Source organism: Rhinatrema bivittatum, chromosome 15 (assembly GCF_901001135.1).
Source record: "Rhinatrema bivittatum chromosome 15, aRhiBiv1.1, whole genome shotgun sequence".
Classification (NCBI taxonomy): Eukaryota; Metazoa; Chordata; class Amphibia; order Gymnophiona; family Rhinatrematidae; genus Rhinatrema; species Rhinatrema bivittatum.
The window spans coordinates 80,402,276-80,424,223 of record NC_042629.1 but is presented as its reverse complement, the minus strand read 5'-3'; the positions used below and the strand labels follow the sequence as shown (position 1 = coordinate 80,424,223).

Genomic DNA, 21,948 nt, shown 5'->3' with positions numbered 1-21,948 from the left:
TCCTCCCTCCATACCTTCTCCAGATTCTACCATCTGGATGTCCAGGCCAGGGAGGACACCGCATTCGCGAGGGCAATCCTGCACGGACCTCGGGCAGCCTCCCACCCAGTCCGGGAGTAGCTTTTCTACATCCCACTTGTTTTGAGTCCATCTGCTACACGCTAGGAAATGTAGAGATTACTTACCTGATAATCTCGTTTCCTCAGTGTATGCAGATGGACTCAGCATCCTGCCCGGGATTTCACAGGCTCAAGGTAAGCCATGTTTTACTACATAGGGCATCCACCCTGCTGGGTGTCGACGCCTTCTGGTTGAGAATCCTGGTGGTCTCCAGCTACTATCAACCGGTCAGGGTAATCCTGTTTGTTTAATCGATCGGTCAGTACTCATATAGCTATGACAGCTTTGCAAGGAAGATTACTGAATTGCTTTACTTCCTGTGGGGGTATATGTACCCGTGCTGACGTCAGATCCGTCTCCAACTGCTAGCACGAGCACACTATACCCACTTGTTTTGAGTCCATCTGCATACACTAAGGAAAACGAGATTATCAGGTAAGTAATCTCTACATTTTTGACATTGTCTTTAGTCAAGTTTGAGAGCCAGTTCTGCAGATTGTGGAGAAGCCAGTTACAATCAGATAAGTAAATTATTTTTTAGTAAGATACATTTAGGTATTGCCTATCAGCAGATGATTGATGAATTGGTGTGATCTCGGATGCCGTCTGTAGCCCATTGTGAAGCAAGAGACTAGGTATTGAATTTTGAACTCCTTTTGTCTGATGCTGTGGCTTTGATTATGGATTAAAGCTTTTTTGAGGAGTGTTTATGTAATCTGGTGTGCCCCCTGCAGTCCCTCAGTATTCGTTTCCAGCAGAGGTGCAAAACCTGCAGTCTGAACCTACTTCAGCTGGAGACAGAAATACTGAGGGACTACAGTAGGCACCTGTGGTTATGCGGCAGTGTCAGTAAAAAACCTCTTTGTCTCCATCTGGTGGAGGGGAGGCAAACCCCAGGCATCTGGACTGATCTGTGATACTACAGGAAGGAACATTAGCAGGTAAGAACCAATTTTCCTTTCTGAAACTTCCTTGTCACTGAAAAGTACTTGGTTTTTGTGAATTATTTAAATCGCATGCCTTTGGTTTTCAGGGAATGTTTTTAGATAAGAATCTGAACCCTCCCCTCACCTCTCTCCAGACATCTCAGTAAGGAACATCTAAGGTCTGGAAAGCTCATATACTGCAGTTTGGTTTTTTTTTATCAAGTAGAAGTGTTCTCAACGCACGTACACAATCCCAGTTCCGTCCCATCTCTATCCAGAGAATGTAAGCTCTTTAGGCAACAATTATTGTATTCAAATTCGGACAATGCTGTAAGCTGCCTTGAACAAACAGTCAAGCCCAATAAAAAATATCTTTCCAAATAATGTTCGGGGCAGCTCCTCCAGTACTTTTAGGACCAGTTAACCTTCTGCTTAAGTTACTACATTGGCACTGCATTTCTGCATAGAGTTCAACTTTCTCCTTACCTACAAGTGCCTTCGCTCTGCGCTTTCTCGTTGCCGTCTGTGTCCTCTGCATCAGTTGCTGACTCTGCTTTCTGTCTCCCTGATTTGCTCCATTATGGCCCCTCTCTAGTCCTATTCAAGCCACTACTGTTTTGAGTTTGCTTTTCAATCTTAGCATCAGGAACTGCTGATGTTTATCATTGTCAACCCTGGATTTAAGGCATAGGCAACTGGTTAGGGTGCCAGATTTGGAAGGTGCCAGTTATCCAGGCCAAAGAAGATCCTCCTGCAGCCTTTAGGGCAGCATCAAAGGGCACTAAAATCCTGATCATTGTCACTTTTAACTGCGTTTACTGCAATACATCTCCTGCACTCTTCTCTGTGTCTTAACTAGATTACAAGTTGCACAGAGTAGGCATTGCCTCTCATGTGTCCATCTAGAAAATGAAAAGGACTTTTACATCCCATGCTTTGATCAATCTACAGCTTCCCGCATATGAGATCAGGGAACCTTAAGGGTTTGCAGGTCTCATCAAAACTGAGATGTACACAGGAGTGGATTGCCCTATCGGGGATCGGGCATCCCCCGGTGGGCCGGTCAGTCTAGTCACATGGTCTGCCAAGGGCAGCTGTGACAGAGCTGGGCTCGGCAGACCACACGGTATCTCCTGGGCTGCAAATCCCCGGGCCGGTCATCAGCGGGAATCCGCCCCTGGATGTACATAGTTTACAAATTATAGACCTTAATCACTAGAGAAGATTTTAGAGAGCCCCATGCAAGTGCTGATTTTGAGTCACCAGGATTATTCTAATTCCCTGTATGTATCTGGATCAGTCCTGGGTTTATGCATCCCCACCAGCAGATGGAGATGGAGAAAGTTTCACTGACACTGCTTGATAAACCCTGGTGCAGCCTGCAGTCTCTCAGTATTTCTCTGTCTCCAGAAGATGGTAGATGCTGCTAAACCTGCAGCTCTGTGGTTTGGGCAGTTTTTTGTTTTTCAGCCTTCCTCCCGGGGGTCTTTTTTTGCTTTTTGGAATCCTAAGGTGTTCTACCCTGACCGGTCGAAGCGGATGAGCCGGGGGTCTGGGACCTCTGTGTGCTTCATGAGGCTGCTCTGGTGGCTGCAAGCTCTGATACCCCTTTTTTTTTTCTCTAAAAGAGGCACTCAATTCTTTTATATTTCAGATCTAGGCTACTGCCTCCATAATAAAGTTTTTGTTTAAAAAACAAAACAAAACCAGAAGCAGAAGTTTTGCGCACAGGCAAGGCTTGCTTGCGAGTGGCTTCCTCTTTCTTTCAGGCTTCGGTGGGGTGGGGGGGTCTGATCTTGGAGCAAGGTAAGTTTATTTCTGGTACAGGCAGCCGCCCTCTCCGGTGCAATGACCCACAGGTTGGCATGCAGGGCCTGTGGCTCTGCTCGTGCGCGGCTCAATCAGCAGGGCCTTTCTGCTGGGTGCTCCAGCAGGGAGGGCTCATCGTGACGAAGAAAACAAAGCACAGTTAGGGTCGCCTCTTATTTGGGGAGGATCTTGAGCACTAATGCAGTCTCTTGGCGAGAATAAGGCCTTCCTGTTACCCAAGGATACACATAAGGCCAAAAGGTTTTTTCAGGTGCTGTCTCAGTTTTGCTCCGATAGGAGATCTAGACCCTCGAGGGCTGTGCCCGGTTCTCAGAGGCAGTTCTCTCCTCAGGGTCAGTTCTTGGGGCAGTCCTTTTGGGGTGCCCGGAGGTTGTTCCGAGGTCCCGCTGGAGAGTTTACGGCTGGAGGTAAGTCCTGGTAATGAGGCGAGGCTGGTCCACTCCGTCGTTCCTATTATAGGAGGTCACCTGACTCAGTTCTACAACGAGTGGACCAGAGTTGCACAGGACCACTGAGTTCTCAGTGTGGTCAAAGACTACTACGCTTTAGAATTTGCTCGACCTGTTCACAAACTGTTTCTAATTTCCCCCTGTGGTCCTGTGAGCAAGCAGTCAGCAGTAGAGAAGACCCTAGATAGTCTCCAATGCCTGGGGGCGGTAATTCCAGTTCCCTCGGCAGAAGTTTGCAAGGGAAGATATTCCATTTATTTTGTGGTCCCGCAGGAGGAGGGTACAGTTCGTCCAATTCTCTATTTGAAAAAGGTAAATGCAGTGCTCAAGGTGCTGCGCTTCAGAATGGAGACCTCGCGGTCAGTGATAGCGGCGATTTGCAAGGGAGAGTTTCTGGCTTCTCTGGATCTCACCGAGGCCTATCTCCACATTCCCATCCATCCAGACTCTCAGCGTTTTCTCTGCTTCATGATTCTGGGACAGCATTTTCAGTTTCAGGCCCTTTCAGTCTGGCCATGGCCCCGCGCACTTTCACCAAGGTGATGGTGGTGGTAGTAGTGGCGATGTGGTGGGAAGGTGTTCTGGTGCACCCATATCTGGACGACTGGCTTATCAGAGCGAAGTCGGAGGCTTTTTGTTGCCAGTCGGTTCACAAGGTTCTCGATCTTTTCCAGTCCCTTGGTTGGGTAGTGAACACGGCAAAGAGTCACTTGATCACGACACAATCTTTGGAGTATCTGGGTGCTTGGTTCAACACCTTGGTCAGCAAAGTGTATCTTTCGGAGGAGAGAGTATTGAAACTGCAGAGTCAGGTTCACCGATTGTTGCAGTTAGGTGTTCGCAAGGTCTGGGATTATTTGCAGGTCCTGGACTTGATGACTTCCACCCTGGAGTTGGTGCCATGGGCGTTTTCCCATCTGAGACCCTTGCAGAGGGCACTTGGCTTGTTGGCAGCCGCTATCCGAGGAATTTCAAATGCCGTTGCCCCTCGAGGGTGAAGTGAGAGAGAGCTTTTCCTGGTGGCTTCAGACTTCCAATCTCGTTTAAGGGATAGGCCTCGAGGTTCCTGATTGGGTGATAGTTACTACCGCTGCCAGTCTCTGTGGATGGGAAGCAGTTTGTCAGCAGCACTCAGTCCAGGGTGCTTGGTCTATCAACCAGCTAGAGACCAGAGCAGTCCGTTTAGTCTTGCAGGAGTTTCTGCCGTTAGTCAGAGGTCAGTCAAGAAGGATTCTTTCAGACAATGTGACCATAGTAGCTTATATCAATTGGTAGGGTAGAACCAAGAGCCAAGCAGTAGCTCAGAAGGCACAACAGTTGATTCTTTGGGCGGAAAGGCACCTGGAGTGCATAGCTGCATCCCACATAGTTGGGGCTGAAAACATTCAGGCGGACTTCCTGAGTCAAACTGTTAGACCCAGGCGAGTGGGAATTATCGGATTCTGCGATGCAACTCATTCAAGATCGGTGGGGGTCTTCTCATGTGACTCATCAAAATGCCAAAGCATTTTCTTTCTTCAGTCAGAGACGTCAGTACGGGGCCGAAGGAGTCAATACGCTAGTTCTGCCTTGGCTGTAAGGGGTCCTTCTCTGTCTCCCCCCAGCCGTTAGTGTGCAAGGTGTTGTGTTGCATAGAAAAACATCATGGAGAGGTGGTATTGGTTGCTCCGGAGTGGCCGTGGCATCCGTGGTTCGCGGATCTGATCAACCTGGCAGTGGATGGACCAATTTGCTTTGAGCATCTGGAGGGTCTCCTTCATCAGGACCCCATATTTTCCGACCAGGCTGCTCACTTTTGTCTAGCGGCATGGCTTTTGAGAGGCCTAAGGTTAAGGAGTAAAGGTTATCCCGAAATTGTCATAACGACCTTGTTGCAAACCAGAAGAAAGTCCATGAACATGGCTTACATTAGAGTATGGAAGGGGTTTGATTACTGGTGCGCTGCTCATGGAGTATGACCTCAAGTCCTCCGTCCGGACATTTCATCTTTTCTTCAAGACTGTTTGTTTCACTAAAGGCTTGTCTCCTAGCTCTCTTAGAGTGCAGGTGGTGGCCTTGGGCTGCCTTCATGGTAAGATTGAGGTTTCCGCTATTTCCACTCATCCCGATGTTGTTAGGTTCCTTAGAGGAGCAAAGAATTTGCGTCCTCCAGTTAGAAGTGTTTGTCCATCCTGGAACCTTAATCTGATCCTATGAGGTTTGTGTGCGGCACCTTTTGAGCCCCTGCGGAGAGCATCACCGAAGGACTTGACTCACAAAGTGGGGTTTCTCATCGCTATATGCTCGGCTAGAAGAATTTTGAGTTGCAAGCTTTGTCCTATTGAGAGCCCTTCCTTTAAACTTTGAGTTCAGGGATATTGTTGAGGACAGTGCCTTCTTTTTTGCCGAAAGTAGTTTCCGCATTTAATTTGTACCAGACAGTGGAGCTTCCAGCCTTTCCATCGGTAAATGCATCCGCTCCACATGCGAAGGAGCTCAAGTGGTTAGATGTTCGGTGAGCTCTATTGCGCTATATCGAGGTGACGAATGATTTCTGGAGGTCCCGACCACCTTTTTGTTTTGTGGAGCAAAAGCGATTTTCAAAGCTTCTAAGGCTACTATTGCGTGTTGGTTGAAAGGCGATTGGGTCCACTTACATTACAGGAGGTCATGAAATGCCGGAGGGCTTACAGGCTCATTCAACATGTTCGCAGGCAGCCTCCTGGGCGGAAGGGCAGCTGGTGTCTCTACATACCTTTGCGTGACACTGTCTTTTGAATGTGGGAGATTCAGGTTCTCCTTCCATTGGCGAGAGTGTTCTTGTGGCCTGGTTTGGCCTCTGTTGGAAACAGGATGCTGGGCTTGGTCTGACCCAGCATGGCAACTTCTTATGTTCTTATTCTCCAGGTCCCACCCTAAGTTAGGGGGCTTTGGTATATCCCAGGAGTCTAGACTGTTCCGGGTACATACAGGGAAAGGAAAATTTTGGTTCTTTCCTGCTAATTTTCATTCCTGTATGACCAATGATCAGTCCAGAACCTGCCCACTTTAAGGAGGTGAAGAGTCACCCGCTCAGCTGTTTTTTTTGTTTTGTTTTATTACAGAAGGCCATTTTGTTGGTATAGTTTAAGAAGGTTTTCATTAGTTTGGTTTTTGTAGCTGTTTTTTATTGCTTGGGTACAGATCAATACTGAGAAACTGCAGATGGCACTGGGGTTTATGAAGCAGTGTCAGTGAAGCTTTCTCAGTCTCCATCTGCTGGCGGGGATGCATAAACCCAGGAGTCTGGACTGATCCATGGTACATGCTTGGTGGCTGAACCAGCAAAAACAAAGGCAACAGGAATAATTACATTTGGTGGCTTTAATACCCAGTACCGCACGGCATAAATCATATGCTGCAGCACACTGATGTGTGCTTGACCAGAAAAAGACTGGAAAATTCAAAAAAGTGGACACGTCATTAAATTATATCTATCTTGCGGGCATGTGATAAGCCCTGCTAAGGTTTATTGCCCCTGAGGCAGCTCTCGACCAAAGAGCGAAACTCGGCCAGAGTCGGGCATATTTCAAATAAAGGGCATTCTATATATCGATCTGTTTCCTCACTGATCCATAGTACTACAGGAACAAAAATTAGCAGGTAAAAACCAATTTTCCTTTCTTTTTACTTTAATATGTCAAACTTTTATGTATATTACAACTAGCTCAAAATATAGCAGTAAGGGCAATTACAGAAAAGATTAGCCCAGGATGAAAAGAACACTGGCCGCCTATAGAACAAAAAGAATTATATTAAAATTGTAAACATTAATCCCACGAGTAACTTTTAGTGAGGGAACACATTCTCTTCCATCTACTCATCTGTGTGCTGTGCTTTCCACGCCGTTGTGCAGTAGCTGAAGACTGCAAATAACAATCTTTATTGGAATATGTTTGCTTAAATAAAGAAAAGTAGATAATTCCCACTTTTTGCTACTGATTTCCTGGTTGCAGCTTCTCTGCACTTGCAGAATCCCACAGTCCGATGGCAGGGGAAGAATTATTTTCTCTGGGTTTTCCCCTTAAGATAGCATTGCAATAGGCATTGGTGCTTTATTTTCTGAGCTTTCCGTATCGTTTTCATAGAGATCACCATGGTGAATGAGGCACCAAGCAGCGATGCCACCAGCTGTAGCAGTGCTGATAGCTCCAAGGAAAGCTCAAGATGTTCCACCCCCATCCTTGACGTTGAACGGCATGAACGCCTGCGTGACAAGATGCGGCGCCGGATTGAATCTGGAGACAAGTGGTTTTCCTTGGAGTTCTTCCCACCACGAACAGCAAATGGCGCTGTCAACTTAATATCTAGGTGAGAGCTCTTCCAAACATGCAGACCTTGGTCCAGGCAAGATGACAAATTGCTAGCTTCAAAAATCAAAGCCAAGTAAAAGTATGGTCCATCCATAAACTCAAAACTTAATCTTTATTAAAAACAAAAACAAAAAAAACCGCTAGAACACCACAAGAATTCTACCCCATAGGATCTGACAGTATAAAATATGGAGCTGGTTTAGAATGGATGTGAGCTCAGGAATGCAGCAAGCTCTCTTTCTACCATAGGTTTGACCAAATGGGTGCTGGTGGCCCCTTGTTCATAGACGTGACCTGGCACCCAGCAGGAGATCCAGCATCAGACAAGGAGACCTCATCCATGATCATAGCAAACACCGCTGTAAACTTCTGTGGTCTGGAGACTGTCCTGCACATCACCTGCTGTAACCAAAGCAAAGAGGAGATCACCAAGCATCTGCAGAAGGCAAAGCGGCTGGGATTGAAGAACCTCATGGCACTTAGAGGAGGTGAGAGCATTAGACATTACCAGAAAAATCCTGAAGGTTTCTCTAATGTGCTAATTAACTTTTGAAAAAAAGTCAAACTAGTACAGTTTTAAGAACAGAGTTTCCTACTTCTGAGAGCAAAGGCATAGAGAAGGATTAATGAACAGAAAGGTGCAGTTCCTGGGGCAATCTGTCCCATCAGAGAGAGCATGTAGTTTCTCGTTCTCGCCCAGGGGGAAGTCGAGGAAGCTGGTTTGTTGAATATAATGTATTCTGCTGCAGTCTCTTACTTTCTTGTTTAGATCCTATTGGTGAGGAATGGGAGGAAGAGGAAGGAGGATTTAATCATGCCGTTGATTTAGTGAAGCACATACGCTGTGAATTTGATGACTATTTTGATATCTGTGTTGCTGGTAAGTAAATTCTGTTCTCAAGTATTGCAACCAGTGCAATTCAGAGCTTGAAATCCTACTGCCAACCAGCAGAGGGAGACAGAACAACCCTTCCTGGATAGACAGCTAGATCTTCTCCTGTTCTGAGACCACCCTGCTCTTGGAGCAGCTTTTTAAAACTTCAAGGGTGGTTTTGGTTCATCAATGAGTTGTGTAACATTTATTTAAAATCTTGTTTACCACAAACTTCCATACAAAACTGTGTTCAGTGCGGCTTAAAAATAACATCCCTAATATCAAATGTTTTACGATTTATTTGATATCAATGAACCTAAATACTGTCCACATTGGTACCTCAGCGGGAAGTTTACTAGGAAGAAATATGTGAACGCGTTTCGTGGATTAAAAAAAAGTTACCCACAAAAGTGGGGGCTTTGAATATTGCCTACCTTGCCTGCAGATACAAGTGTGCATATTGTTGAGCACTGTGCATGCTTTTACTCACATTTTCAGGGATGGGGAGAGGATCTGCACAGGCTGGTTTCATTATTTAAACTTTCATGCATAGCATCCAACACAAAACTTATATTCAGAGACAAGAGACTTGATTACTGGCACAAACCCTACCATGGCGCTTTGAGTTTTGGGGGTGTGCGCACATCCGGAGAGAATTGCCCCCCCCCCCCTGTGGAGGCGATTCCAGGGTGCACTTAGATTTGGTTACTGTTTTGGTGGGAAAAAACACACATACTTTTCAGAGTAAAGATGTGTGTATACTTTTCCTTTGAAAATGTGGTAAAAAGGTTCTCAAACTATTGAGCATTGCGGGCAGATTGAAAAGTGAAGGGAGCTCTCTTCAGCATAGCTTTCACTCTGCTCATAAAGTAAATGATGGCAGAAAAAGACCCAGTGGTTAATCCCTGCAAGTTTTGGGGGATTCTTAGGGTAGTAAGTGCCAGGCCATGCAAGCTACCTCTTTTCTTCATTTCCAGCCTTTAGCCACTAGGGGTCCTCTGTGTTTCTCCCATGCCCTTTCACCTCTTCCATGCATGTACCAACCTTTCTGTGAAAAAACGTTTCCTGATGTTCTTCCGGACTCTCTTACCCTCCCCCCTGGAGTATTATATCCCTTTATTCTTCAGCTTTCTTCCCAGGCATCATTAATACCTTTCTGATATTTGCAAGTCTGTCCCTCCTCTCTTCCAGGGTAGAAAGATTTGGGTGTTTGGTGCTTTAAGATAAGAAAATACGGGATACTTGTTGTTCCTTCAGTTCATCAAGTACATTTAGGATCAATCCAAGACAGAGCTATTTCTGTCAGTGAGCCCAAACTGTAGAAGTCTCTGCCTGCTGAACTTAGAATTATGACAAATTAAAAAAGAAAACCTGGCTCTGTTAAAGGGCCTTTGAAAATGTAACTGTTTGTTCCCTGTCCAGACTCCTGGGTTTGGCCTCCCTTCCAGCAGATGGAGACAGAAATTTTCAGAAGCACCGGCATATAACCTGGTGTACTACCTGCAACCCCTCAGTATTGGAGGAGGTGCAAAACCTGCAGTTCTGAACCTTAGTTTAAAAAAAAAAAAAAAAGTAGAGGGTGTTTGTTTTCTTTTCAGGCCTCAGACAGTGCTCGGCCTAGCCTTGCTGCTGCTTTTCCCTGGCACCGGTGGGGCAGGGAGGCAGCTCCAGGATCTCCTCTCAGTTTTTGTTTTGCAACTCCTGGAGGTCCTTTCTCCTTTCCCCCGTGCGGCTGTCTCCCGCGTAGTTGTGCACACTGCAGACATGCCGAAGGAGCTTCGATGCTCCGTATGTGATCGCCTGCCCTCGCGTTTATAGCCGGGACTCTTGCTGCTTCTGGTGCGTCTCTGCAGGGGAAGGCACGTCCGGCAGGACAGTGGCAGTTTCTTTGCGGCAGCAACAGCACCAGCCCAGGGCGGCCGAAGGAGGTGTGGAATGGGGCCTGCAATCTGTTCCTGCTGAGAGCAGGAATGGTGGCCATTTTGGACACTTTAGCCACGAAGACTCAGGCTGCAGCAGGGGGAGAGGATCTCCTACCACCACTTTCTCCACCTGATTTAAGCCCTGGGGGGGCCCTGTGGAAAACAATCGGGGGAGGATTCTGTCTTTCTCCTTTCTCTCCAGAATTTGTGCTTTTAATGCACAAAGCTTTTCTGGCCCGCCAGGCCACGGGCCGGCCCTCTCGCAAGCATAAGGCGGCTGAGCCCCCCCCTCTCTGGTAAGGGGCCCAAGTCCTCACAATGATCTGCAGCTACCAAGGCCCGGAGGGTTCGTGGTCCCTCGTCAGTGGCTCTGGAGGAGCAATCCTCTGAGGAGTTTCTCCGACTGGCTTGCCAGGGGATGTTGCCCTGGATGCGGAGCCAGACCATGACCCGCTGATTCTATCCGAGGATGCGTGGAAGGTTCCTGCTGTGGATGGGGATGATCCTCAGGTGATGCGCCTTTTTCAGAAGGATGAGTTGGGTCCCCTGATTCCAACTGTCCTGGCGGAGTTAGGTTTTCTGGCACCTCAAGAGGATGCCGATCATGAGGTCATGGCGCGCTTACGGGCTCTGGCTAAGACCTTCCCTTTTCACAAGTCTGTGAAGTAGTTCATGATCAAAGAGTGAGATACTCCAAGGTGGATGTGTCCGTTTCCACTGTTACCAAGAAAATGACCATACCCGTGGCGGGAGCCGCGGCTTTGAAGGATTTACAGGACGAGAAACTGGAAGTGCACCTCAAGAGGAACTTTGAGGTCTCCGTTTTAGGCATCCAGGCTGCTATCTGCAGTAGTTTTATGCTCAGGGCTTCCTTGAGATGGGTGCAGCAACTTCAGGAAGGTAGAACCTTGTCGCCCTCTGAGGCCCAGTGCATGGAGCATCTTGAAGCGGCGGTCGGTTATGGTGCTGATGCCCTCTATGATCTTCTTTGTACTTCGTCAAGAATGATGGTGTCTGCTGTCTCTGCTAGGAGGCTCCTCTGGTTGCGAAATTGGTTGGCTCATGTTTCCTCTAAGGTTCAGCTAGGGGCTCTTCCATTTAAGCGCAAGCTCCTTTTTGGGGAAGATCTCGAGCAGCTCATAAAACTCTTGGGTGAAAAGTCCACAAGTTGCTGGAGGATAAGCCCAAGGGGGCCAGAGGGCCAATCCCACCATGCTCACGTTTTCGGAGCCATCTGCATTTTCGCCAGAGTAGAGCCCCGGCCACAGGGCAGAGATATGCCTTGAGGTCACAGTCTTGGAACCAGTCCTTTTGGGCCCGAAAAGCAGGCAGGGACTTTTCCGGCCAGGGCTCTGGCAGCAGCAAGTCTAGCTCACTCTTCGGTTCCAAGGTTAGGCGGTTGTCTTTCGAACTTTTACGAGGAGTGGGTCAAAATAACAGACCAGTGGGTATTAGATGTCATAAGACGAGGTTACGCTTCTGAGTTTGCTCAGCCACTCAGACGTCTTTTGCTGCGGTCCCCTTGTGGCACTGCCGGCAAGGAGTTGGTCTCGAGTGCGTCTTTTAGGAGCCATAGTTCCTGGCCCTCTACTCGAGAGAGACCCAAAAAACAACAGGGTAGGCGATCCAGTGAAGCCGTGTGGAAGTAACAAAGTGGTGGATGCCACAAGAGGTCTTTCTCAAATTTTATTGCAGGAGACGTAAAGAATCATATACAAGTGCCCGACTCTGGCCGAGTTTCGCCACCAGCGGTGGCTGCCTCAGGGGCTACAAACAAACATGTAAAAGATAATAACATAAATATGTGTAAAACATATATATATGTATAAAATCATGAAATCATTACAATATAAATAAAACACATAAATGTAAATATAAAAATATAAACAATAAAAACAAATAGTACATACTAAAAACTCCGCATATCATTGCATACAAATTAAAAGACAAGAATAAAATAAAAAGACAAGAATCATCAACCAGCAACATCAATATGGCCAGGACTATCCGCATAAAAGATTTGAGGTAATACCTTGTGTATCAGAGAATCATTGGACAGATGGTCAAAGTCAATTCCAACGCGCACATATCTCTAAAAAGTACCAAAAAAGAATCACAACAAAATGTTTCAACACTCAGAATAATACTCAATTAAAATTAAATAAAACCCCATAAATTAGATAAAATAAAAAATGTGAATGAGTGTAAATACTCTGTAAAAAAAATTGATAAATTATGTAAATATCACTTATGGATAAATATTAAAAAAACTTTAAATATTAAAAAACAAATGAATTGTAACTCTCAAAATGTAATGCAGATGAACAAAAATATATTACAGCTATAGGTGTTCTGATATGTACCTACTAATATCTACTTTTGCTATTGGCACAATATATCAGCGCATGCAAAGGGCTTTGAGGACAGAAACGCTGAAACAAATACATTCAAGGGGAAACAAAATAGCCCGTTGATTAATTGAAGAGGCGTAGTGAAGCCGTCACTTTGTAAAAAGTTTAGGTCTTATTGACTTCGTCTCAAAAACAATTTTTTTGATGGATGAATGTATGTCAAATTAACTCAGTGTACATACTCTACAAATAACCTATTGGAAAAATTTTTTGACAAACAATAGGGGCTAAAAGAGACTATGATATAAGCTAATGTCATTAATGACAGTATAACTGGCGCCAAAAAGTGTTATTGCTGCTATGCATATAGCATAAGAATGTCTTCAACAATATTTGTAGAGTATGTACACGGAGTTAATTTGACATACATTCATCCATCAAAAAAATTGTTTTTGAGACGAAGTCAATAAGACCTAAACTTCTTACAAAGTGACTGCTTCACTACGCCTCTTCAATTAATCAACGGGCTATTTTGTTTCCCCTTGAATGTATTTGTTTCAGCGTTTCTGTCCTCAAAGCCCTTTGCATGCGCTGATATATTGTGCCAATAGCAAAAGTAGATATTAGTAGGTACATATCAGAACACCTATAGCTGTAATATATTTTTGTTCATCTGCATTACATTTTGAGAGTTACAATTCATTTGTTTTTTAATATTTAAAGTTTTTTAATATTTATCCATAAGTGATATTTACATAATTTATCAATTTTTTTTTACAGAGTATTTACACTCATTCACATTTTTTATTTTATCTAATTTATGGGGTTTTATTTAATTTTAATTGAGTATTATTCTGAGTGTTGAAACATTTTGTTGTGATTCTTTTTTGGTACTTTTTAGAGATATGTGCGCGTTGGAATTGACTTTGACCATCTGTCCAATGATTCTCTGATACACAAGGTATTACCTCAAATCTTTTATGCGGATAGTCCTGGCCATATTGATGTTGCTGGTTGATGATTCTTGTCTTTTTATTTTATTCTTGTCTTTTATTTAATTTGTATGCAATGATATGCGGAGTTTTTAGTATGTACTATTTGTTTTTATTTATATTTTTATATTTACATTTATGTGTTTTATTTATATTGTAATGATTTCATGATTTTGTACATATATATATGTGTTACACATATTTGTTATTATCTTTTACATGTTTGTTTGTAGCCCCTGAGGCAGCCACCGCTGGTGGCGAAACTCGGCCAGAGTCGGGCACTTGTATATGATTCTTTACTTCTCCTGCAATAAAATTTGAGAGAGACCTCTTGTGGCATCCACCACTTTGTTACTTCCTCTACTCGAGAGAGGCCAGAGCCATTATTCCATCTATTTTGTGGTTCCCAAAAAGGAGGGCACTTTTCGCCCAATTCTGGATCTAAAAAAGGTAAACTTGGCTCTCAAAATATCATGGTTTCAAATGGAAACTTTGTGGTCCGTCATCGCAGTGATTCAGACAGGGGAATTCCTGGCGTCCTTGGATCTGACGGAGGCCTACGTACACATTGGGATCCGTCCGGATCAGCGGTTTCTCAGGTTCATGATCCTGGAAGAACATTTTCAATTTTGCACCCTTCCGTTTGGCTTAGCGACAGTTCCACTGACTTTCACCAAGGCGATGGTAGTGGTTGCAGCAGCTCTCAGGAAAGAGGGGCTTCTGGTGCACCCTTATCTGGACGATTGACTGATTCGCGCAAAGTCACAGGACTTATGCTGTCTAGCAGTGGAGATGGTGATGTGTGTTTGCAATCCCTGGGTTGGGTGCTAAACCTTTCCAAGTGTCATCTTCTCCCCTCACAAATTCTGGATTTTCTGGGAGCCCGTTTTGATACTCGAGCTGGGAAGGTTTTTCTCCCAGAGGAGCGCATTCTCAAGTTACAGTCTCAGCTCAAGCATCTTTTGCAGTCCCGGGTGCCCAGATTCTGGGATTACTTGCAGATCCTTGGCTCCATGGCATAAGAACATGCCATACTGAGTCAGACCAAGGGTCCATCAAGCCCAGCATCCTGTCTCCAACAGTGGCCAATCCAGGCCATAAGAACCTGGCAAGTACCCAAAAACTAAGTCTATTCCATGTAACCATTGCTAATGGCAGTGGCTATTCTCTAGGTGAACTTGATAGCAGGTAATGGACTTCTCCTCCAAGAACTTATCCAATCCTGTTTTAAACACAGCTATACTAACTGCACTAACCACATCCCCTGGCAACAATTCCAGAGTTTAATTGTGCGTTGAGTGAGAGAACTTTTTTTCTGATTAATTTTAAATGTGCCACATGCTAACTTCATGGAGTGCCCCCTAGTCCTTCTATTATCCGAAAGAGTAAATAACCGATTCACATCTACCAGTTCTAGACCTCTCATGATTTTAAACATCTCTATCATATCCCCCCTCAGCCGTCTCTTCTCCAAGCTGAAAAGTCCTAACCTCTTTATTCTTTCCTCATAAGGGGAATGGAACAGCTCCCCTATCATTTTTGTCGCCCTTCTCTGTACCTTCTCCATCGCAATTATATCTTTTTTGAGATGCGGTGACCAGCATTGTACACAGTATTCAAGGTGCAGTCTCACCATGGAGCGATACAGAGGCATTATGACATTTTCCTTTTTATTCACCATTCCCTTTCTAATTCCCAACATTCTGTTTGCTTTTTTGACAGTTCAGTGTGCTGCAGCACACTGAACCGATAATTTCAATGTGTTATCCACTATGAGGCCTAGATCTTTCTTGGGTAGTAGCACCTAATATGGATCCTAACATTGTGTAACTATAACATGGGTTATTTTTCCCTATATGCATCACCTTACACTTATCCATATTAAATTTCATCTGCCATTTGGATGCTCAATTTTCCAGTCTCACAAGGTCTTCCTGGGCGTTCGCTCATATAAGACCTCTTCAGCAGGCGTTACTGTCCCGTTGGAATCCAGCCTCGGAGCAGTTTCATCACCCGCTCCTTCTTACCGACTCTGCACGGTCCAGTCTGTCTTGGTGGCTTTCGCCCAGTCATCTGCGCTGTGGAGTGGTCTTGGAGATTCCGTGCTGGACAGTTGTGATGATGGATGCCAGTCTCTCTTCAGATGGGGAGCAGTATGTCAATCACAGTCCGCCCAAGGGCAGTGGTCGCCGCAGGAAGTGTCATGGTCTACCAATTGCCTTGAGACATGGGCAGTGCGTTTGGCTCTCCAGGAGTTCTTACCTCTGATGCGAGGTTGCTCAGTCAGGGTCTTGTCCAACAATGCAACCACAGTAGCCTATATCAACCGCCAAGGGGGGGGGACCAAGAGTTGAGCAGTGGCTCAAGAAAAGGAACAGTTAATCTCTTGGACAGAACAGCACCTAGCTCAGATAGCTGCTTCACACATAGCAGGGTCTGACAATGTGCAAGCCGATTTCCTCAGCCATCAGCGGTTGGACCCCGCAGAATTGGAGAGCTCAGATGAAGCAATGAGTCTCATTATACAAAGATGGGGGGGATCCCCACATGGATCTAATGGCAACTCAGGAACGCCAAAGCCCCTCGCTTCTTCAGTTGCAGACGAGAGCAAGGAACAGAAGGGGGTCGATGTCCTGGTTCTTCCGTGGCCAACCAACGTTCTCATATGTGATTCCACTGTGACCCCTGGTGAGCAGGCTGCTCAAAACGATAGAGATCCATCCAGGAAGCGTGATCCTAGTAGCTCTAGAGTGGCCACGGCGGTCTTGGTTTGCAGATCTGTTCAATCTAACAGTGGATGGCCTGTTGAGATTGGGACAGCTTCCAAACTTCATTGAGGTCCCATATCTTTCGATCAGGTGGATCACTTTTGTCTAGCGGCTTGGGTTTTGAGATTCAGCATTTGAGGAAGAAGGGATACCCAGAGGATAATGCCATCACTACTTTGTTGCAGGCTTGTATGTCTTCTGCCTCCTTGGATTATGCTAGGGTGTGGCGGGTTTTTGAGTCCTGGTGTACCCTCAGCGAGCATAGTTGTCCCATATCCTGGCTTTTTTACAGAATGGGCTGGTGAAGGATTTCTCCTACAGCTCTTTGCGAGTCCAAGTCTCTCTCCTGTTTTAGGGGCAAGATCTATGGTAAGCTGCTAGCGGCACACCCACACATGGTGCGTTTACTTAGGGGAGCGAAACATTTGCGTCTTCCTTCTCGAGCTATTTGCCCATCTTAGAACTTAATTTTGTTCTTAGGTGTTTGTGTGAGGTGCCGTTTGAGCCCCTTTGGAGAGCTATCATTAAGGATCTCACGCTGAAGGTTGTCCTGGTGGCTATTTGTTTGGCCAGAAGAGGGTCTGAGATCCAGGCATTTTCCTGTGGGAAGACTTTCTTGCGGATCTCAGACTCGGGGATTTCTTTGAGGACTGTTCTGGCTTTCCTCCCTAAAGTAGTGTTGGCGTTTCACTTGAGTCAATCTGTGGAGCTTCCAGCTTTTATGAACCTGGACTCTGGTTCGGTCCATGCCTCAAAGTTAAGGTGTTTTGGATGTCAGACGGGCCATGTTGTGATACCTGGAGGTGACCCGACAGTTTTAGACTGTCAGATCACCTCTTTGTCCTGTGGAGTGGTCCTAAGAAGGATCAGAAAGCGTCTAAGGCGACTCTTGCTCGTTGGTTGAAGGAGGCTATTGGAGCAGCTTATATTTGTCGTGGTCATCCAGTCCCGGAAGGCTTGAGAGCCCATTCGACACAATCCCAAGCTGCATCCTGGGCGGAGTGTCAGCTAGTTTCTCCACAGGAGATTTGCCGTGCAGCAACTTGGAAGTCCTTGCATACCTTTGCCAGACACTATAGCCCAAATGTCCATGCTCCGGAGGTTGTTGGCTTAGGAGAGAGCGTCCTTCCAGCGGGACTCCCCCAGTCCCACCTATGTTAAGGAAGCTTTGGTACATCCCAGGAGTCTGGACTGATCTAGGTACGTACAGGAAATGGAAAATTGGTTCTTACCTGCTAATTTTCATTCCTGTAGCACCACAGATCAATCCAGAGTCCTGCCCAGCTCTGGGGAGTCTGCTTGTTCTATCATGTGAAGAAGAGACACGGGGGTTTTTCTCTGCCTTTTGATTCTGTATCATGGTTGTCAGTTTGTATTTTCTCCTTTCCTCTGCTTGTTTGGAGGATATTGTATTCTTAGTTTAATTTGGAACTGGTTCTTGTTTTTGGTATCAGTTTTGGTACATAGTAATGAGGGGTTGCAGGTGGTATATCAGGTTATATGCTGGTGCTTCTGAAAATTCCTCTGTCTCCATCTGCTGGAGGGGAGGCAAAACCCAGCAGTCTGGACTGATCTGTGGTACTACAGGAACGAAAATTAGCAGTTAAGAACCAATTTTCCTATGATCTGCTCAGGATCACGATGAGAATGGTATATTGTTACTGACTAATGACATAGGAGTGCTAAAATGTTGTAGAGATAGTGATGTTTTATCAGTTTTTTGTTTGTCATGTTTTGGTTATATTGTATATATTTTTTTTTAAATGATTATGTATGTTATTTTGTACTCCGCTGCGATCAGTGGAGTGTATGGCTAACAAGTTTTTAAAATAAATCCTAAGAGCAGTAATTTTTATCCTGTGCAGTATGCACCAAAATTGAAAACAAAACTACCCAAGTAGTTATCGCCAAAACCATTATTTGCAGAGATTTGTGCCTGATTTTCCTGTACCGGAAATGCCATTAAACTGTGTGCGTTCTGCACAGCCTGCCTTTTGAACAATGTGGGTAACTTTCAAAGCCATTTTCATAGACAGAAGAGCCCGTGGAAGAGGGGGATCTTTGCCTTCTTAGTGCAGAGTTGATGTAAACTTTCTGCCCTCATCTTTGCACAGTTTTTCAGAAACAGTGTGTGTATACTTTCACTGAGAAAACTGCTGCAGGTACAAAGTACTGTAAATGACACCGCTACTCTTCCTCTCCCCAGAAATACCTCTAATGCAGTTAAAAGTATGAGCAGATAGCTCGCTGCATTGAGGGTGGGTAAAAGGTGTGTCCTCTGAATTATTTGTAGTAAACAGGAGAATGCAGCTATCCTTATGCATACTTTCTCCCTCTCAGGGTACCCTAAAGGCCACCCTGAAGCCGAGAGCTATGAAGAAGATCTGAGGCATCTGAAGGAGAAGGTGGATGCAGGAGCTGACTTCATCATCACACAGCTCTTCTTCCGCTCAGAGACCTTCCTTAAGTTCCTGAAAGACTGTCGTGCCAGTGGCATCACCTGCCCCATCTTGCCTGGCATTTTCCCTATACAGGTAGAGTCCCCTGTACCTGCCATAGGGCAACAAATGAGCCTCCACTGCCTGAGCAAACAGCTGGTTCCTCAAATTTTCTGATACACACAAGAAAGCAATAGTCAATCCTAATCAGCAGGAATCCAATCCCTTCTCTAATCTGTAACAAGTTATCCGTGCTGTTCCTGCTTTTTCACCTGCTCCTTTTAACTTTCTTACCTTGGTCAAGCTATTGCTCTTGGGGATTTTATGGATTTTTCATGCTGCTCAATTACAACTATCTGGGGCCATTTTTCCTCTCTCTAGCTCTCTTCCCCCCTTTTTTGCAAGCAGTTGCAGCAGTGGCCCTTGGCACGGGTCCCTCCAGAATCCTTTACACATGCATCCCAAGACTGGTCCCCAGGAGTCACTGTTATACAAGCTGAACCCAGGCCTCGCACAAGGCAGTGCATAGCGCTGTCACAGAGCAATCTCTCTGGCCGTGCTGATTTCAGTAACTGTTTTATCTTTACTATGCCATATCTGTGCATAACTTAGCAAGTAGTGAGCGCTTTCTCATCAATTACCGGTGCATAACTTAGCAAGTAGTGAGCGCTTTCTCATCAATTACTGGTGCATAACTTAGCAAGTAGTGAGAGCTTTCTCATCAATTACTGGTGCATAACTTAGCAAGTAGTGAGAGCTTTCTCATCAATTACCGGTGCATAACTTAGCAAGTAGTGAGCGCTTTCTCATCAATTACCGGTGCATAACTTAGCAAGTAGTGAAAGCTTTCTCATCAATTACTGGTGCATAACTTAGCAAGTAGTGAGAGCTTTCTCATCAATTACCGGTGCATAACTTAGCAAGTAGTGAGCGCTTTCTCATCAATTACTGGTGCATAACTTAGCAAGTAGTGAGAGCTTTCTCATCAATTACTGGTGCATAACTTAGCAAGTAGTGAGAGCTTTCTCATCAATTACTGGTGCATAACTTAGCAAGTAGTGAAAGCTTTCTCATCAATTACTGGTGCATAACTTAGCAAGTAGTGAGAGCTTTCTCATCAATTACCGGTGCATAACTTAGCAAGTAGTGAAAGCTTTCTCATCAATTACTGGTGCATAACTTAGCAAGTAGTGAGAGCTTTCTCATCAATTACCGGTGCATAACTTAGCAAGTAGTGAGAGCTTTCTCATCAATTACTGGTGCATAACTTAGCAAGTAGTGAGAGCTTTCTCATCAATTACTGGTGCATAACTTAGCAAGTAGTGAGAGCTTTCTCATCAATTACTGGTGCATAACTTAGCAAGTAGTGAGAGCTTTCTCATCAATTACTGGTGCATAACTTAGCAAGTAGTGAGAGCTTTCTCATCAATTACCGGTGCATAACTTAGCAAGTAGTGAGAGCTTTCTCATCAATTACTGGTGCATAACTTAGCAAGTAGTGAGAGCTTTCTCATCAATTACTGGTGCATAACTTAGCAAGTAGTGAGAGCTTTCTCATCAATTACTGGTGCATAACTTAGCAAGTAGTGAAAGCTTTCTCATCAATTACTGGTGCATAACTTAGCAAGTAGTGAAAGCTTTCTCATCAATTACTGGTGCATAACTTAGCAAGTAGTGAGAGCTTTCTCATCAATTACCGGTGCATAACTTAGCAAGTAGTGAAAGCTTTCTCTTTAGTGTGTCATCAATTACCGGTGCATAACTTAGCAAGTAGTGAGAGCTTTCTCTTTAGTGTGTCATCAATTACCGGTGCATAACTTAGCAAGTAGTGAGAGCTTTCTCTTTAGTGTGTCATCAATTACCGGTGCATAACTTAGCAAGTAGTGAGAGCTTTCTCTTTAGTGTGTCATCAATTACCGGTGCATAACTTAGCAAGTAGTGAGAGCTTTCTCTTTAGTGTGTCATCAATTACCGGTGCATAACTTAGCAAGTAGTGAGCGCTTTCTCATCAATTACCGGTGCATAACTTAGCAAGTAGTGAAAGCTTTCTCATCAATTACTGGTGCATAACTTAGCAAGTAGTGAGAGCTTTCTCATCAATTACCGGTGCATAACTTAGCAAGTAGTGAAAGCTTTCTCTTTAGTGTGTCATCAATTACCGGTGCATAACTTAGCAAGTAGTGAGAGCTTTCTCTTTAGTGTGTCATCAATTACCGGTGCATAACTTAGCAAGTAGTGAGAGCTTTCTCTTTAGTGTGTCATCAATTACCGGTGCATAACTTAGCAAGTAGTGAGAGCTTTCTCTTTAGTGTGTCATCAATTACCGGTGCATAACTTAGCAAGTAGTGAGAGCTTTCTCTTTAGTGTGTCATCAATTACCGGTGCATAACTTAGCAAGTAGTGAGAGCTTTCTCTTTAGTGTGTCATCAATTACCGGTGCATAACTTAGCAAGTAGTGAGAGCTTTCTCTTTAGTGTGTCATCAATTACCGGTGCATAACTTAGCAAGTAGTGAGAGCTTTCTCTTTAGTGTGTCATCAATTACCGGTGCATAACTTAGCAAGTAGTGAGAGCTTTCTCTTTAGTGTGTCATCAATTACCGGTGCATAACTTAGCAAGTAGTGAGAGCTTTCTCTTTAGTGTGTCATCAATTACCGGTGCATAACTTAGCAAGTAGTGAGAGCTTTCTCTTTAGTGTGTCATCAATTACCGGTGCATAACTTAGCAAGTAGTGAGAGCTTTCTCTTTAGTGTGTCATCAATTACCGGTGCATAACTTAGCAAGTAGTGAGAGCTTTCTCTTTAGTGTGTCATCAATTACCGGTGCATAACTTAGCAAGTAGTGAGAGCTTTCTCTTTAGTGTGTCATCAATTACCGGTGCAAAGTGAGATTATGAAGGAAAAACCATCCACTATGCACCGGTAATAGAAGCACAGTAAAGAGAAAGC

General features: G+C 44.8%; 1 protein-coding gene across 1 annotated transcript in view; it reads left to right on the top strand.

The window, feature by feature from the left end:
* MTHFR (methylenetetrahydrofolate reductase) overlaps positions 1-21,948 on the top strand; it is a 62,964-nt gene that overhangs the window by 8,199 nt on the left and 32,817 nt on the right. The window contains exons 2-5 of the mRNA XM_029577830.1: positions 7,432-7,654; positions 7,906-8,144; positions 8,426-8,536; positions 18,904-19,097. Coding sequence (XP_029433690.1) covers positions 7,440-7,654; positions 7,906-8,144; positions 8,426-8,536; positions 18,904-19,097 — 759 coding nt within the window. The 5' untranslated portion in view covers positions 7,432-7,439. The remainder of the gene's footprint in view (positions 1-7,431; positions 7,655-7,905; positions 8,145-8,425; positions 8,537-18,903; positions 19,098-21,948) is intronic.